General features: G+C 55.0%; 1 protein-coding gene and 1 long non-coding RNA gene across 5 annotated transcripts in view; one reads left to right on the forward strand and one right to left on the reverse strand.

Moving 5' to 3' along the window:
• Positions 1-84: 84 nt before the first annotated feature.
• Positions 85-18,449, reverse strand: part of MYO7A (myosin VIIA) — an 84,594-nt gene continuing 66,229 nt past the window's right edge. For 2 of the 4 annotated variants that reach the window (XM_019811766.2, XM_019811764.3), the window contains 17 exons: positions 17,267-17,384; positions 16,301-16,427; positions 14,941-15,224; positions 13,808-13,998; positions 13,011-13,135; positions 12,201-12,358; positions 11,090-11,243; positions 9,711-9,866; positions 9,082-9,187; positions 7,843-7,956; positions 6,727-6,814; positions 6,438-6,544; positions 4,025-4,210; positions 3,469-3,585; positions 2,299-2,382; positions 1,305-1,424; positions 85-704 (listed from right to left, as the gene is read on the reverse strand). In XM_019811766.2, the coding sequence (XP_019667325.2) occupies positions 615-704; positions 1,305-1,424; positions 2,299-2,382; positions 3,469-3,585; positions 4,025-4,210; positions 6,438-6,544; positions 6,727-6,814; positions 7,843-7,956; positions 9,082-9,187; positions 9,711-9,866; positions 11,090-11,243; positions 12,201-12,358; positions 13,011-13,135; positions 13,808-13,998; positions 14,941-15,224; positions 16,301-16,427; positions 17,267-17,384 (2,325 nt within the window). In that variant the 3' untranslated portion in view covers positions 85-614. Of the gene's footprint in view, positions 705-1,304; positions 1,425-2,298; positions 2,383-3,468; positions 3,586-4,024; positions 4,211-6,437; positions 6,545-6,726; positions 6,815-7,842; positions 7,957-9,081; positions 9,188-9,710; positions 9,867-11,089; positions 11,244-12,200; positions 12,359-13,010; positions 13,136-13,807; positions 13,999-14,940; positions 15,225-16,300; positions 16,428-17,266; positions 17,385-18,449 lie in introns of those variants that run through there. The other 2 variants (XM_019811765.3, XM_045038700.1) reach the window with 2 other exon arrangements.
• LOC123380467 lies at positions 1,423-7,409 on the forward strand. The gene is made up of 2 exons (XR_006586265.1): positions 1,423-1,619; positions 5,853-7,409. It is a non-coding gene; the product is annotated as an uncharacterized LOC123380467 (long non-coding RNA).

The following is an 18,449-nucleotide window of genomic DNA, read 5'->3' on the forward strand; positions in this document are numbered from 1 at the left end:
CTACACACACAGACTGAGGAGACAGTCCTACAGGCCACACCCCACTCTCTCCTCTTCCCCGAGCAAAGACACCAGAGGGCCAAATGATTAAACACATACTTTATACCCTGAGGTGATCAGGGGAGACTAACACAGGGCTCAGCACTCACACTGCAATATAGAAAAGTAGTCTGTCTCCCTCATCCCAGCTGAGAATTCTGGACTTACAGGAATTAAGCCAGTCCCTTGGATTTCAGAATATTCTTGGTTGGTTTGGTTTGGTTGGTCCCAGTATGGAGAACTAGGTTGTCCTCTTGATTCCCTGTCACAGTGGTTGCATGGAAAGTCAAAGGCGGTCGCACGGTAGGACTGGTCTAAGAAAGGCACCCAAGGAGCATAGGGTTTTACAACTGAGAAGGCCACCGCAAGCCAGAGCTAGAACCACCCCTCGGGAGTGGATAGAGGGGAGCTCTGCATCCCAGCAAGGCTGCCTCACTGGAAGAGGATCAGAGGCTAAGTTGGTGTAATAATCAGTGGTGGCTGGCTAGCCCAGCCTCCCTGCCCAGATGGCAGAAGTCCTCTCCCACCTGCAGAGGTAGCTGATGGGCCTGAAACAGGACCACCTCCCCCACTGTTCACTTGCCACTCCTGGAGCCCCGCTGTTTGCTCATGGCTGTGAGCATTTGGCTAATATAGGAAGTCAGGAGGTCATCCATCTTGTAGCCCTGGAAACAGCACAAGAAGATAAACAGAGCAAATAGTGGGACAGGGCCAGCCCATTCAGACCCAGACCACTCCCAGGAAACTGCAAAGGGCAGAGCCCTGAACTAAGGAGAATCCTGTACTGCTCTGGACTCCATCTCCCCAGCCTCACAGCTGAAGGGTTGGACTCATCCAGCCACATGTCTAAGGTTCAAAGTTGTTATGACCCTACATGAAGGCCCTAGCTTGTATGCCCCTTACATCCTGGTGATTCGAAAGGCTTTACCAGTTGAGCCACGCCTTAGAAATTCAGCTCAGTCCAAGAGGCCTCATTGCTAATGGCTCCACTGTTGAACTCAGGGGCTAAAGACTCAGTCCCCAGACACTGCAGTCATTCAAACAATAGTTAATAAATGAGGGGTCTGTTCTCAGCCCCAGATTAAGTGCCCTTCCCAGACCTAAGCTGAGCCTCAAACTGACTTGACCTTGGCCCAATCTGATCTTTGATCCCAATCTCAGGCCAAGCCATGCACTCCTCACGTTTGTTCTGGGGACAAAGAGGATGGTTGGAGCTTTAGGCAAAGTAGGGGAGCCCTACCAGGCCTAAATAAAAGAGGTCTCACCAGTGATGTCTCACAGAGCAATTTGCTCCCGCGCACCAGGTTCCCAATGGTGATGTGGAAGTAGGTGTTGCCACTGCTCCAGTTGGAGATCTTGGTGAAGGGATGAGTGGTCAAGATGTCCTGGGAAAGCAGAGAAAATTTGAACCTGCACAGTCTGGACCCTCTGGCCTCACTTTCCTCAGCACCAGCCCACACCCACCAGAAAGGCCTTGGGCCCTCAGACAAGCAAAGAAGCAAGAAGAGAGAATCCAGCTCTGCTGTGGAGATGCTAGGGGAGGCAGATGCCTTCTCCCTCCGTGTCCACGAGGCTATGGGGTATGTGGGGCTGGAACTGGAAATTTGGGAGGCCTGAAGGAATGGAAGCAGGGGTCCTGGATGGGATGGTCCTACTAGGAGGAAATCAAGAAGATGCCAGGAAGCCTCAGGGAGCACCATGTGTGTGGGTAGAAAATAATCACACAGAAGTATGTGAGAAGAATGACCCAAGAGAGAGAGGAGGAAAACCAGGAAAGTGGGAAACATGAACACAAGAGGAAGGTGGTGGCCATTGGCACCCTTTGCCAGTGGTCCAGTTGTACTCCTCCTGGGTATGTGGTAGGACTGTGCTTCCTGGTTCCCTTGGTGAGGACTACTCTGGCCCATAAATATGAGAATATTTAACCCCGGTGCAGTCTGCCATCCTGACCAATGTGTGGAGAGCATCCTGGAAGGAATGAATGGTTGTAAGGTCCAATGACGCCAAAAGGCCAAGTGCTAAAAAGTTCATTGGATTTAGTAGCAAGGTGTTGGCTAGTAACTCTAGGAGAGCAATTTTGATGGAGCAGGTAGGGAAATAGACGAAGCAAACACAGACCACTTCTCAAGATCATCTGCCTTCTTGGCCACATTAAGTGAGGATGGTGGCCAGCAGGGGCTTTGGGGGGTTGGGTCTGGGGGCTCTTGTGAGAGGTGCAGACAGAGAAGCACACCCCCGCTCTTCCCTGTCACTGCTTACCTTGGTTCTGGGATCGATGAGGCTGACCCCATACTTATTGATGGCAATTAAGAGGATCTCAGGGAAGTTTGGCTCCGTAGTTTGCTGGCAAAGAAAGCCGGAAACCATCAGAGAGCTGGGGGAGCCCAGAGCAGGAAAAGCTGTGTGCTAGGAGTAAGTTGCCCTCCCCTGCTCCTGCTCAATGCCAGAGGTGCAGCAGAGCCAGCGGCTCTGCCACAACCTCAAGGTTTCCACCTCTGCTGGGCCCTCAGTGCGACCCAGATCCCTTCACGGGTCCCCAAGGGACCCCATCTCCCACCCTCTCCGGCAGCAGTTTCATCCCTTCTCTCCTGCTTCTCTAGGAGTCTGGGCCATCTCTTCTCTCAGCCCAAATGTCTGCCTTCTTTAAAAACCCTCTTTGAACTCTAACTCCTGCCTCCAGCTTACCTCTCTGCCTCCCTCTCTTCCTTGTACAGCCAGACTTCTCAAAAGGCCTCCCGTCCGAGGTATGTAACAAGGCCATCCCCTCCTCTCCAGCCTGACCTACCCCCACTTCTCACGCGAGCCTGTTTACCATTCTCCTGACTCCGGTCGTGCCCCTCAGGCCCACCCTCGCCCCCCAGTCAGAGTGGACTTCTGGCCCCATCATCCCTATGCAGAACCTTCCAGGGCTGGCCACCACCTTCAGGAGGAAACCCAACCCCCTCGCCGGCTTGCCAGCCTGCCTCACCACAGTCTGCTCATTCTCATACCCTGCGCCCATCCATACTCAGCCACTTGCACTTCCTGTACACCACTGGCTCTTTGCTCACGCTAGGCCCTCTGCCAGGAACACTCTCCCCAGGGTCTTCCTGGAAGTTCAGGTGTGGCCTCCTCCAGGAAGCCGCCTCAGCCTTCTCAGTCACCTTGATAAGGGCTCCCCTTTGTCACAGCACAGATCGTTCTCCATTACTGTGGCTGGTTTACACATCTGCCTCCCCTGCCAGGCTGAGCTGCTGGTTGTCCCTCATGTCCCAGGGCTGAGATACCGAGGTGGTACCAAGCTGAGGGTGCTTCCGTCCTTTCCTTGCCAGGGCAGGTGGCAGAGGCCATCGCTGTTTCCCACAGTCCTGGGGAGGCGTTTCTGTGCCTTCTCATCCCCACTCCTTAGTCCCTTCCTCCCTTGCTCCTGAGAAGCCACCCATAACGTACCTTCACCTCGAAGAAGGCTGAACCAAAGGTGGGCCACTTGAAGATGAGCTTTAGAAAGGCTAGCTTGGCCTCCTCCTTGGACTTCCCTGCATGCTTGTTGAAGTAGGCAACGATGGACTGTAGGGAGAGGGGGGATCAGAGGCCTCTCCCCTGCCGCTCCTACCTCACCTGCACTGTTAGCGGTCATGGGCCTTGGAGGGCCAGGCATAGGATGGGGGCCCTGGAGGCCAGGAGGGGCCTCCATCATCCCGGTTAATGGAATCCTTATTTCCCTTCTCTCCCCTCCCCTCCCCTCCCCTAAGTAAGCAGACCAAAGAGTATCAAGTGAAATCAGGTCACCATGGCAACCAGAATAGGGCAAATTACTACCAAGCAGCTAGGTGAGTCCTTTGCCTGGAGAAACGGATACTAAAGCGAAAGGAAGGGAAAATGAGAGGGTGACCTTATCACACACAGGGACAACAAGAGATACTTCCCTGGGCTGCTGGCCAGCACCTGCCGCCTGACCCGTGGGGTGCCCAGAGACCCCTAGTCCTGCTGCCGCCTTTATACTCACCCGCTTCCAGTCATCCGGGGAAACCTGCCGGATGAGGTCCTGGGGCACCAGCTCCCGTAGCAGCTTGGGGATACTGGGGAAGTAGGACTTGTCCTCTTCGAATTTGACCCTGTAGATCAGTGCCCCCAGCTGCAGCACCTCCTCTCGTGTGCACTTGTGATAGCCTCGGAGATACTTGGGCAACTCCTGCCAGAGACAGAGCAGGTCTCAGGCGAGGTCTACTGCCTTACCCCACATTGGGCGTACCTTTTCCTCCAGCCTCAGCTGACACTGTGCCCCAAGAGGAGATAGGACAGGGAAATAGCAACCATGCCTGCACAGATCCAGCACTTTACAGTTGGAAAGCAGAGCCATGTATGAATATTATTATTTCATTTTCCCTCATAACGGTCCAGTGGGGTGAGCAGCCACATTTCAAAGATGAAGAAACTCAGAGTGACCATCTGGTGAACCTGAGACTGTTCCACACCCCTAACCTTCTGAGCCTGTCCTTCCTTGGGAAAAGCCTCTCTGGCTGGCCTCCTCCCATTCAGTTCCTTTGAGACCCGCTAGTTTCATCAGCAGCACCAGCCTCTTCCCCACTTTGAGCTTCCAGTAATTGAGGATGAGGAGTGGACCAAAAGCAAAGATGAAGCTTCCAAATGACCAACACTGCCCACAGCCTTACAACTGTCTTACCCACTCGTTGAAGCATAGGAAAACTGAGGCTGGCCTGAGGACACACTGCAGATTAGAAACCTGAGTCAATTATTTTCCATCCATTTTTCATCTACTCGCCCACCTATCCATCCATCCACACCCATCCATCTGTCCACCCATATGGTTCTCCCTACCCATATCCATTTCTCATTTGTCCATCTGTCCACCCACAAGTTCATTCAGCATCCATCCTTCTACCCATTCATTCACTGAGTCACCGCCTATTTACCCATCCATCAAGCCAACAAATATGCATTGATCATCTGCTATGAGCCAGGCCCTTTAAGCAACAACATCTACTTCCCTACTCACAAGGAACTTGTAGTCAAGGCAAGAACAGACATCCATCACCCCAAATTGATGTATAATTACAATCTTTGAAGGAATTGTTCTCAGTGCTATGACAGCATATAACTAGTTGACCTGATCTAGTTTTAGGAATAGGGAAGATTTCCTTTATGATGATAGAAATAACATCTAAAAGCTCAGTAGGTGAAGGAAAGAACCTAGGGAAAAGCTTCCCAGGAGAGAAAATGTTACAAAGGCCCCCAGGCATACCTGAGAATTTGAAAAAACGTAGCTGGAGTGAACAAAGGGGTGCTGGATAGAAGACAAGGCAGCAGAAGTAGCTAGTGGCACCCCCATGCAGGGCCAGAGTCAGGATTTGGCGTTCTACTTTGAGGAAAGCCACTGAGAGGATCCCGAAAGCATGATGACCCCCATAGGAAGAATGGATTCAAAGGGGACAAAAATGGACAGGGAAGCTCGGGGCAAAGGTTACCAGCTTCATTCAGATGAGAGATGATGGGCTGACCTGAGTTGGTACCCGTGGTAATGGAGACATGTGGATGGATTTTGGAGAGTTTGGGAGGTGAAGTCATCAGATGAATGATTTGGGACATGGGAAGTGAGGGAGAGGGAGGTGTCAAGGCTGACTTGGGTTTCTGCCTTGGGGGAAATGGTAGCTGATGTTCATGTTGCCATTCACTAAAACAGCACCATGGGGGAGGGGCAGATCTCACCAGTGAATGAGCCCTGGCAACTCCCAGGCCAGGGTTCTCTCTACCACGGCAGCCACCATCCCTGCCTCCCGCAACCTTCCCAGCATCCTGGTCTGTCTCCCCTACAGAATGATAAACAGGACTGGCCCAGAAAAGATCGCCGAGTCTGCAGTTGTGAAGACATGGATTCAAACCCAGATTCTATACACCCTGTAGCCCTAATTATATCACTTGATCTCTCTGGGTCTCAGTTTCTCCCTCTATAAAATGGGAACAACACGCCTACTTGTTGGGGTTTGCTGGGAGGGCAGAATGAGTGAAAAGCATCAGACAACAAATAGAGGTTCAACATGGGGGCCTCCCTCCTGGCTTCCCGCAGGCACATGCTTGTGCTAGAAAGTGTTTACACGTTCACACAGATGCCCTAGATACACACAGGTGTAGCTGTAGAATCTCTGATTCAGAGGACAGCCCCTCACCAAGGGAAGGGCCTGAATGGGTGGGGATTAAAGTCTCCAAAGAAAGTACAAGGCACTGAGGAAAGAGAAGGGCCTGCCTTTGAGCTACTCCCCAGGATCCCAGCAGGAATCTCTTAGAGGCCTTACTATTTGAGGCCCCCCTCCTGGCAAGGACAGCAGGGTTCTGCTTTCCTGAAATACAGCAAGGCCAGCAGCACATGGAGGCAGCACAGCAGAGAGGGGCAGGCAGCTCACCTGGTAATAGTGGAAGATGGAATCGGCCATCGGGTCCTTCCCGGGCACCGTGGTGGTCCACAGCTTCTTCATGAAGAACACCTGGTAGGTGAGCGAGGGCACGATTCCTGTGGCAGAGGGCAATCAGTCACCCAGAGCGTCCCAGCACAGAGGATCACCCGTGCCCAGCACCAGCCCCGGAGCAGGCCCTAGCTCGGGTCCCACCCAGGTGGACCTCGCGGTGTGGCCCTGTGCCGGCACCTGCTCTGCTCTGGGCCTCAGATGATCTCAGGGCCCAGCCTCACATTACCATCCTTGACAGGCCGTGCTTTCTTTATCCAGTCTGTCAGGTGTCGAACAAAGTCGAAGAAGAAGTCATTCTCGGGGACGCTGATGACCTAGGGACATGGCCGTTCCAATCCATTCATTTTAGTTCCACCAATACTGATTTTTCTGACTTTCCCACCCAATGCCTTCCTTTTGGCCCTTTGTTGCAACCCGAAGAGGTGTCCCACTCTGCCCTGACTATGCCTGTTGAGTCTCCAGAACAAAGCCTACTTCCCACCCAGAGTGACAGTCATTCCAGCCGTTCAGCAAAGACTAAGCCCTGGTGAGAAGGCCAAGAATGAGGCCCAGTCCCTGCCTTGGACAATCTCCAGTATCTGTGACCTGCTCTTCGCACAGGCTCCAAGCTCCTCTGGGTCGAGGACCTTACTGAGATCACCTGTGGGTCCCCAGTGTCTGGCACAGGGACAGTTGTGAAATGAGGAGGCAGACGTGGATGCACAAGGAACTGAGTGAGCACCTGATCTACCTGACATGGTCAAGGAAGCCTTCCCACAGGAAGAGGCTTTAAAGCTGGGCCCTTGACCTTCAAGAACACAGAAGTGAGGAAGAGCAAGGTGGAATGGTGGCAGGGGCCTGTGCTTTGGAGTCAGACCTACTGGGATCTGAGTCCTTGCTGTGTGGCTTTGAATAAGTTACTTAAATTTTCTGAGTCCACGTTTTGTGATCTATTAGGTGGGGATAATCACACCCCCTTCAGGGGTTATTTCAGGGCTAATTGGCCTTGGCAAGGCAGCTGAGGGGACCGGTCAAGTCAAATCTGGAAAGTACTTGTGTGTTGTGGCAGGGCGATGAGCCTTGTGTGGTCCAGAATATAAAGTGCCACATGGCTCCCAAGAGGTTTGAGGTCATGCTCTGCAATGCCTCAGAGGAGAGACATTTAGGGGAAGCTGCTACAAGTACGGGGACCGTTGCAGGGATATAAGAAGGAGAGGGACACAATCAGATGCCACATGCAAGCACACCTCTCTCTTCCCCTCTTTCCCCTCCCCACTGCCCCATGAGCTCCTACAGTCCCAGCAAATGTTCCAACAGACAGACCAACAGCAACCCAATAGGAAGCCAATGACCCATCACCCACCTTGTCTGCAATTTTGACAAAGAGGCTGAATCCTTCTGAGGACTTGAGGAGCAGCCGGGCTGCGATGTTCTGGCAGAAGTCTTTAGCCTTAGTGCTGGACTCCACCTCAAAGGCCTGGGAAGTGAGGGGCAGGCGACTGCAGCTGGGGCTTCCTGTGCCCCTCTGTGCCTGCAGCTAGACTCCCACCCATGCAGGGCACCCTCCATCTGAGGTGTTTCCCCATGGGTCTAGAGCTGGGCACAGCATTTAAGAAAAGGAAAAAGCAGCTCCTGTCTGGATCTTCCCAGGTTGTGTCCTCCCCAATCCAAGCACACTCAGCCTCTGCTTCCAGGGTTGTGGGCCTGGCTGCACAAGCATGGGTGACACGAGGCCAAGGGAGCAAAGATAGGCGGGGTGTTTGGGAGGAGAGAGGCTGGAGGAAGAAGAAAGCAAATTCCAGAAGGGGGAGGGAAAAAGAGGGGAAGCAGCCCGGGGTAGGGGTAGGTGCGGGGTGGGGGAGGGACTGCTTCATATAACCTTCCACTGGAGGGACAGGAAAGGATTTGTTAGTTTCTTGTCCTTGTCACTGAAATCCTATCATGACATTTCTGAGTCTCTAGTCTCTAGACAAGTTCTAAAACTGCTTTTCAAACGAAAAGTTTTGACATTTTTTTTTTAACGTTTATTTATTTTTGAGACAAAGAGAGACGAAGCATGAATGGGGGAGGGGCAGAGAGAGAGGGAGACACAGAATCGGAAGCAGCCTCCAGGCTACGAGCCGTCAGCCCAGAGCCCGATGCGGGGCTCGAACTCACGGACCGCAAGATCGTGACCTGAGCTGAAGTTGGACGCTTAACCGACTGAGCCACCCAGGTGCCCCTCAAACTAAAAGTTTTGGTGCTGGATTGAAGGGGCCTGCAGGAAAGTGGGCTCGGGGACAATAGGAGAGGCCTGGGCAGGCAGGCCTGTGACCAGGAACAGAGCTGACATCAGGGAGGTGGCACCAGCATAGAGCTCAGCTCAGAAAGAGAGCACTTTTCTCTGAGGCAGAGCCACCTCAGAGAGAGGGAAGAATGATCTTCTCAAGGAAGCTCTTGGAGACAACAGAAGGTCAGAACGGGAACCCGAGGAGTCTGTAGCCTCTCGACTGAGCCCTGACCACTGAGGAGCAAATGTGGGGATAGGAGGGGAGAGGCATCAGGGCTGTTCCCTGTGTCCTCGGGGAATCTGGTCCTTCACCAAGAAGCCAGCAGCCCTCACCTCATCGGTGTCATCAGGAAAGTAGACCTTGTGGAAAATCTGGGTGGTTTTGTGCTGGATGGCCTCCACCTCCACCAGGTGTGGGGGGTACTTCCGGGACCCATTTCTGAAAGCCAGGAGAGGGGTGGAGGGGCAGTCAGGAGCCAGTGGGTTCATGGGGCCCTGGGGAGCAGGGAACAGAGGGAACTTTGGAGACAGACCCCAGTTCTAATCCCTTGTCCGCCACTCCCTGCCAGGTGACAGTCACTTAATCTCCACGAGCCTCCAACCCCTCAACTGTAGAATGAGAGAACAGCGTCGACCAAATAGGGCTGTGAAGGGGACCACGGGACGTGAAGGATGCACACGGGCTGTGCAGAGTATGGAGTATGGCCCAGACGTCCCCAACACACTGGAAGGTATGCGCCAGCCCTTCTGAGCAGCCAGACACGATTGCGTCCAGAATGGGCATCACGCTGCAGGCTTTGTCCGACTGGCAGCTGTGGTACCCCAGGGACAGGTCCCACGTGTTGTGTGGCCATGTCCTCATCCGCCAGGGACACCCACAAGCCCACTGGGGCTGAGAGCCCATCCCAGCACCTGCCACAGGCTCTTTGCCCACCGCCTCTGCTCTCAGTGGGCCGCCGTACCTCAGGGCTTTCTGGAGCCGCTGCAGGCAGTCGATGGCGAGCGGACAGTGCTTACGGGACTGCAGGAAGCGCTGCACGTGGGGCAGCAGGATGTTGCTGGGTGGGAAGAGGCCCGTGCACAGCCAGAGCAGCTCCCAGCCACGCTCCTCGCTATACCTGTGGGAAGAGGTGGGGTGTCCAGCGGGGGTTCTGCAGGCCACTTGTGGGTCCGAGCATCCTTGGTGCCTCACTGTGGCGGCACGTGTCTGTCTTGACCCCCATGCCTCTCTTCTGGGGACCAACGCAGACCCGCCTCCCTGGTGGCCAGATCCAGTTAGTGCTACACAAAGTGTGGTTGGCCAACCCACACTGGGCCACGCAGTTACCGGCCACATGGAGGTAAGGTGCTCATTCATGCCAGAATGAACATCAGCGATGTCACCAAGCACTCTTGGTTCAGCTGAGATTTTTTTTCTTCTTAGCAAGACTTTCCCTATGAAGGAAGCCTTGTGTGATCTGTATTCTGGCAAAAACTCTTTAACTCGTCTGTTCTTTAACTAGCACTGAGTTAGCACAACCCCTGGGCTTCATTGGGCACTCTGAGCTCCCTGGGCCTGATGGGAGAGAAGCACAGAGGGCTTCTAGGAGGAGGTGGCATTTGAGCTAGGTTTTGAAGACTGACGCAAATTCTGATATGCAAAAAAGGCCATAAATGCTGGCTGTGAGCACAGCATGTATAAATGTTTGGCAGTGTGAGAAGATTTGAGTATGGTTCGAGGGTGGATTTTGCAAGAGGTGCAGAAGATGACAAACCTGGGGACATAATTGGTGGTCTGGGTGTAAGGAGAGATGGTGGGGCTTCCCTCAGGCTCTGAGACTTAGCATGTCCCTGACTTCCCATTCCTGCCGTGGTCTGACCCAGCAGGGACAAGGTGGCACCCTCTGGGACCCAACACCTTCAGCCCAGAATTTTCAGCCGGAGCTTCCAACTGACAGCCAGCGCAGCCCTAGCCAGGCTGGGGACATTTGCTCATGAGCACAACCTCCAGAATGGAGTCTGGGCTGGGAGGGGTACCCAGAGGAGGTTCGGGCAGTGAGTGGAGCAAATTTAGGAGAAACCGGTGCTGTCAGACTTGGAGAAGGACAGATTCAGAGGGTGCATCCACCTCTTGGTACTTGACCAGACTTCCTTGGACCTTGCAGCAGAGGTAAGACGTGAGGGAGCCTGAATGCGGAAGGACGGCTGCCAGGCAGGGCCAGATGCTGCCTTGGGAGGGAGGGAGGGAGGGAGGGAGGGAGCTCCCTGTCACAATGGGTAGAGGACCTTTAAGATTCCCGTCAGCTGTGACTCCCCCCTCACTGGGGGGAGGCCATCCTGCACCCGCCTACCATCCTCTCACCTGATATGGTTGTCGGTCAGCTGCTTCAGGATCTGCACGTATACCTCGTCCTTGAGGGCCTCGGCCTTTAGGGCACCCTCAAAGATCTGGTCGGTGAGCTCATTGACAGAGCGCGTCCTCTTGGATGGGTAGTCGCCCATGTACTTGAGCATGGGTGGGGAGCCGTCAAGGAAGGGCTTGTGGCTGATGGGGGGAGCGCTGACCCAGGAGGCCACACTCTCTAATGGGGTCTGCCCCCCACCCAACTGTGTGGCCCTGGGCCTCAGGCTACCCACTCTGGAAATGGGCACCCACCCTGCTCTCCATGCCGACTGCCCACCCTTTCCTCAACTCCTCTGGCCACCTCCTCCCCTCACTACCTCAGCCCCCAACACCCCATCCAAAGTCCTCGCACCAACCCAGATGGACTTTACAAATCACAAATCTGACCGTGTCACCCCCCCCTGCTTAGTGGGCTTCTCATGGCCTTGGGATACAGTCCAAGCTTCTTAACAGGGCTTGGGAATGCTTTATTAGTCTGCCCATGTCTTCAGACTCCCTTCTAGACCTCTGCCCTCCACTTGTGCTAAATCATGTTGTGATTCAGGACCTTTGGACAAGCTCATTCTGTCTGGAACACTCCCCACCCATCTCCCCTTTGGCTGACTGGGGCCTACTCAGTCTTCAGGTCTCAGCCTAGACATCTCTTCATCCAGGAAAGCCACCTGCCCTCCTCTCCAAGGCTACATCAGTTCACTGTGCTGCCTGGCCCCGTCATGGCCCCTTTTAGCTATAAGCACCATGAAGGCCAGGGACTGGGTCTGGTCACAGCTGTGTCTCCATGCCTGGCCTAGCACATGACACAATACTCATCATGAACCAAATGACAGGGTCAGAGGAGACAATGGGTGAGGCAGCCCCTCGTGCACTGTAAGGTGCCAGGCATAGATGAAGCCACTCCACCCGAATCCCTCCACCCTGCCCAGGACCCACCTGGGCCCCTCAGAAGGAGGTAGGTATCTGGATGAAAACCCTGGAGGCAGGGGCCTGGTGCCCCCCCTGCCCTGGGGTCCCCCTCCTTGTGGCCCTTGCCCTGCCCTTCCATGGCACCCACCCCTGCAGGTATGGATATCAATGAAGGCCATGCAGGCCTCCTGTGAGAGCTCCTCGCTGCCCAGGATCTTCTTGAGCAGTGCTTGCTTGAGCGGCTCCCGTGTGTGGCTCCACAGCCGGTCCTTGCCACGGGCCTTGGACACCATGACCCGGCTCAGCGTGTGCTTGGGTGGGGGCCTGACACGGCACAGCCAGCATTGACCCCAGGTTGTGAGACCCACCCCTACCCAACCTGTGCATGGAGGTGGAAGGCCCTGCTCCTCCCTGCTATACTGGGCAACCTGGGATGAGTCAACCAGCCCTCCCTGGACCTTACTTTCTCAGCTAGAAAGCCAGCCCTGCCCACCCCCATGGCCTCCTCCCCATTGCTCCTCTCAGCCTTCTCTGCTCTGGCCTTGGCATGTGCTGCCTGCGGCATTCCTCCACACAGGTCACCCCCTGCACAGCTCGGCTCAGATGCCACCTCCTCCAGGAAGCCTCTCCTCTGTCACCACCCCCATCACAATGCTGGGCATACAGAATCACAGCTGCCCAGTTTTGTGCCTATCGCCCCACCAGGACTGTGAGTCGGTGAGACAGGCACAGGCATGAGTCGTGAGTGCCCAGGACCCCACCTGGGGTGACCACAGTCATGCTGTCAAATGAAGGAAGGATAAAATGGCACAGCACAAGACGGCACATCTCGACAGACAAAAGCTGCCCTCCTGTTCCCTCTGACCCAGGCCCTGCTCACACACAGCAGCAGCAGGAGGCAACCCCACCACGTGGACTAGAGTAGCAGAAGCCTGTGGCTCACACTGTCCTGGCCCACCTACCCTTTCCCCATCACCTGAAATAGTCGTAGGAAAATTCCTCCAGCGTGTAGGGCTTGGCGCGCACCTCGGGCTCTGCTGTTCGCAGCTGCAAGAGCCGAATGACGTCCTGTCTCTGGTCGGGGGTCATGGTGACCAGGGCCTAGAGACCAAGAGACAAGGGTCTGAGGTCAGCTCTTCACCTGGGACCCCTGGAGCCAACATGGTAAAGCCCAGAGCCTTCTGGACTGGGGCTGGGGAAGTCGGTCACCATGGGGTTGACCCTCACCCCATTCTGACCCTGGGACCCCTTTTGTTCTTTGCCATCTCTGAGGTTACTGCTGCCTCCATCTGCTGCACTCGGGGTCCTTTCCGCAGTCCCCCGAGTCTGAACCAGGTTGGGTCAGTGAGAAGGCCGGATGGAGGAGGGGGATGTGGCGTGAGAACCACCCAGTCAACAGCGCCTGGCCAGTCAACAGGAGCTGCCTGGAAAGCTGGGCTCTGAGTCTCCAGTGCTGTGATCCAGAACAACCAGGGCCTCCCTTCCCCGCTCGGCCCTCACTGCCTTTTCAGACAGTGCAAGGTGATGCCTCCCTCCCCCACTCTCCTTCCATCCCTCGCCCTGGGCAGTTCCTCAGCCACTCTCCACCCAGCACAGGTTTGACAGCTTCCCCGACTTTAAGTTTGTGGTCCCAGAAGACCCCCAGATCATCTCCACAGAACCTGGGGACCACTAAACCAGTATAATCCCTCACTCCACTTTACAGATATGGGAAGAAGACAAAGAAAGGCCCAGAGGAGACTCCCCTCCATCTGCCGTCCCCAAGCCACATACCACAATCTCCCGCGGCGGCAAGGTGACAGTGGGCATGACATATACGCAGTCAGTGGGGAAGTCCCCACGCTGCTTGGTCCTCTCATTTATGCCGTTGGCCCAGCCTGAGTTCATGACCTGCTCTCCCGTGTCATGGTCCAGGATGATGAGGTCTCCCTTGGCAAAGCTGAGGAAACCTGACTCCTCTCCCGCTGGGAGGCAGGGGTGAGCAGGACCACAGGGGGGCAGAGAAAGAGGCTGGATTGGAACATCTTTATTTAGGTTGATGACCTACAAACTGTTACTCCCTGCCCTGAATAACTGAGGCCCAGGCCCACTCATGTCTGCTCACTGGTCACCCTGCCTCCAACTTGCCACAACCCTTCACACAGACGTGGCCATTGGAGTGTGCCACTCCCCTGCTCAAAAGCCTTCCATGGCTCCCCCTCTCCCTTAGGAGAAAACTCACACTCGTTGACATGCTCACAAGGCTGCTGTGGGCTGGCTTTCCTGACTTTGTCTAGCTCACTTCCTGCCCTGTCTCCCTTACCTCACCCATTCCAGGCAAACCAGTCGACCTGCAGTTCCCAGACATGCCTGTTTTCTCCAGCCTCTGTGCTCGGTTTGTGCTCTCCTCTCTGCCTCGAACACTCTGCCCCACATACCTCCACCCTGAACCCCAGGCTGCATGGGGGCCTCTCCTCCAGGCTTCCATAGTTACCACACTGTCACAGGGACCGTCACTATCTGTTTTCAGCCCCTCTCCCCACTGAGAGTAGGGCCAGGGTCTGTTTTATTTCTGTCCTTTCCAAGCTCTGCCCGGAGCCTAGGAGGCCTGGGGGTGCTCAGTCAGGGGAGCTGTCACTACTGTTATCATTTGAAGATAGTGGGTATTTGGAGACTGTGGAGAAGGAACCCATGATGTCACCTGGAGAAGGTGACAGGTGATAAGTATGGAAGGGCCAGGAGAGGGAGATTCCCCACAGGGCACAGTTGGAAGGTGCAGAGTTTGGCTTTTGGTCCGGGTGGGACTGAGGGTATCTGGGGAAGCGTTGTCACAGGTGGTCTCAAATGCCAGGCCAAGATCAAGGTGTGTGATCTGCCCGATGCCCCTAACCCCCAGTGCCTGGCAGCCTGTGCCAGGAACCACTCACCAGGGTTGGGGTTGTCCTGCAAGGCCACCACGTACTTAGACCTCTTCCGGAGCCCTTCCAGGAAGGTGACCACAAGGTCACGGATGTCCTCGGCGTTGCTGGAGGTAAAGGTGTACTCATCCCCTTTGATGGTAGCCAGCGTGAAGCTGGGGGCTACCAGTTTTGCTCCCCTGCAGGACCAACACGGAGAACAGGGCCCAGCCGGGGTCAGTCCTGCCCAGCCCGAGTGAGGCGCAGCACAGCCCAGATCAGAGCAGCCCAGCGAGAGCAAGACACGACACTCCCTGAAGGAGACCAAGGCCAGCCCAGTCAGACACGGCCCAGACGGGGGGGAGACACGGCCCAGGCCAGACACAGCCCAGTCTGAGTCAGACCTGGTCCTGCCAACGTCACACACGGCCCAGAGCGAGGCCCGCAAGGGCCCAGCCCCGTGCCCCTTTGATGTCTAATTCCTACTCACCCTTTAGATCTCAGCCTAGCTACCGCTTCTGCCAGGAAGTCCTCCCTACCCTCCCACAGCCCTCATCACACTTGTCCCTGCTTAAGAACAGCCTGTTCAATGTCTGTCTCCCCTCTCATCTGGAGGAAGCTGCAAAAGGGCAAGGACTGTCTTATCACCTTGCAGCCCCGTGCCTAGCTCACGCCTGCTCAGAGCTGGACATGCCCCGCTCCGGCCCATATCAGACACAGCACAGAGACACTCCGGTTAAGCCTCGGATCTGGGGAGGGCCTGCTGGGAGCACCAGTCTATTCCAGGAAGCCACCCCCGGCCCTGCTCTTGCATGCTCCACACCTTTCAGTTTACTAAGAGTTCTCCCATTGAATTTTGCATTTCCCTCTCACCACTGTTACTAGAGGGAAGCATTAAGATTTTAGGGATGAGGACATGGAGGTGAGTTCCACCCGGGCCCCTGAATCCCAGACCAGGCTCTCTTTGTACACAATTGACTGCTCCTGACCGTCCTTCTAAGCCACCCACACCCATCTCAGAACAGCCATTAATGATGCACCATAAAGACCCCTCTGTCCCTATTAGGAGGAAGGTGCCCGAGAAGCCTGCACGGTGCGGCACAAACTGCTCAGTCACATGCGACCAGGACAGGTCACTGCACATCTCTGCAGCTCCATGACATCCTCGATGAGGGCAGAAACTCCCCTTAAAAGCCTTCATGACCCCAGAAAGCTCCAGGAGCCCCCTCCTTCCCCATCTGCCTGTCCGTGTCTCCATCTGCCCCCTTCTTGCTTCAGACGGTGCTGAATCAGGACACTGGGGCTTGACACATCCCTGCCACTGGTCTCTGCAGCTTTGGACAACTCCCTGCTCTGCACTCAAGTGCAGTGTGGAAGGCGTTGGACTTACCTACTGCTGGACACAGCCATGATCTCGGGGAAGGACAGCTCCAGAAGCACCTGCTCCTGCTCATCCACAAAGTAGACGCCTGTCCAGTTGACCGCCACGATAACATCATTCTTGGGGAGGTTGGGGCCTGGGACAGAGACCCACACAGTGAGAGGGAGGCTGCCCCACACCCAGCCCAGCCCTTCCAGTCCTCATCACTACCAGGGAGGTAGTAAGGGGGATAGGTGATAAGTATGGAAGGACCAGGAGAGGTAGATTCCCCACAGGGCACAGATGGAACGTGCAGAGTTTGGCTTCCATACTTCTCACTTCTCATCCATTTTACTGATGGGGAAACTGAGCCTCAGAGAGGCACAACCTCCCTACAGGCCAAAACTCAAAGCACAGTGGGAGGAGAGTGCTGAATCAGGAAACTTGGTGTGAATCCTATCTCTGCTTCTGGTCTTTGTGCAGTTTTGGACAAGTCCCCGTCCTGGAGAGAGGTTATATATGGGTAGGGAGTTAACTGAGCCCCAAAGGTCCCTCCAGGTAGATACTTCATGATTCTGTGAAGGCCAGCACCAGCACAGGGCCTCACACAGAGCAGATGCCTAGTAATTAGGACCTCAGGATGTCTGAGCCAACAGCCTGTGTGGGTTTGGGCCCATGACCTCCGTGCTCAGCTGCAGAGTCAGCCCAGCCCATACTCCGGGCCACCTTCTTCCGTACAGAGTAGGCGTTTTAACTATCTTAATAGTCATTCAGTTGTTTAACCCAGAGTGTTGCTGAGCACTTGGACTGCGGGGAGGCAGGACCCACTCTGTGGATCGATCTGGAAGGACCAAGCAACGCTGCAGGCAGGAGCCTGGCTGGCTGGGGAGTCTGGTTCGGGCTGTTTCCCTCCTTCTGCTGTGGGCTGGAGCCACAGAGGGAGGGAGGGGAGAGGGCCTGGAGAAAGACTGGGAGGCGGGAAGGCTGAGGAGGTACCTGAGAATTTGTAGGCCTCATAAAACCTGGAGAAGAGCAAGGGCCACTTGAAACGGGCATAATTGACGACATCCTCTTTGACCTTCTGGGCATCAGTTCTCCTCTGGGCATAAATCCCCTGGGGGGTGGGGATGGACAGGAGAGAAAAGCCATCAGATAAGCTCTGTCTGGAAAAATCCCATGTTCATGCCCCCAAGCCAGGAACAGCCCTGGAGCTATTGTGTCCTCCTGTGCACCACGACTCCACCCTACCCCATCAGCCCGCAGCCACCCCCATCACTCCACAAGTCCCACCCACAGAGAGCCCCCAATTCAGCAGTGACAGAAAAGCCCACAATTCTGCCCAGCATGCATGCAACACCCAGAGTCAAGGGTGAGTGGGAGACATCTGGGGAACAGGGACGTGTGTGGCTAAACAGGGGTGTGTGTACTGGACCAGGGAGAGGGAGTGGGGAACGGGCCTGTGAGAGCCAGGTCACATAGAAGTGTAGGCAAGGCAGCCACTGCAAGACTGGGCTGTTGGCAGAAGTAACAGGTGAACCCGGGAGTTATGAAGACGGGGGCGCAGGGAAGGGTTGGAGAGGCCAGGGGATAATGCAATGCTGCTGGCAAGAAACCAAAGCACTGGCATTTTATTATCTAAAAATATCCCTCGGAGCCCTATTAAGAACTCGGTGGTGTTGGAGCAGAACTGGATGTATCAACTTGAACTCATGGTACTTATCAGCTATAGACACAAACATGGGCAAAGACCCATGTGCGTGCCAGGCACTGAGAGGACCAGAAGCAGAGCCCTCCCAAGAGCAGAGAGCATTAGGGGATAAGGGGCTTCATGTCTCCAGCCTAATCTCAAAAGGTTCAGAAGAAATGCACGTCCACATGCAAAGAGAAGGGATCATAAAGCAAATGTGGCAACAATGTTACCAACCAGTGAGTCTGGGTGAAGTGGGGGGGGGGGGGTTATACAGTTCTAGGTTCTTGAACTTGCAGCTTCTCCACAAGTTTGAAATTGTCCCCAAATGTTTTTACCACTCTGACTCTAAAAGCCATGTACATATGTGCACTCTGCGAGAAGACTGACCGGAGGATCTGGGGACCCACAGGCCAACAGGCTCTGGTCCAAGGGAGAGACACAGCTATAGCTTAGGTGTGGGTTCCAGGGGCAGAGCCCAACTCTGTCTGC

Source organism: Felis catus, chromosome D1 (assembly GCF_018350175.1).
Source record: "Felis catus isolate Fca126 chromosome D1, F.catus_Fca126_mat1.0, whole genome shotgun sequence".
Taxonomy (NCBI): domain Eukaryota; kingdom Metazoa; phylum Chordata; class Mammalia; order Carnivora; family Felidae; genus Felis; species Felis catus.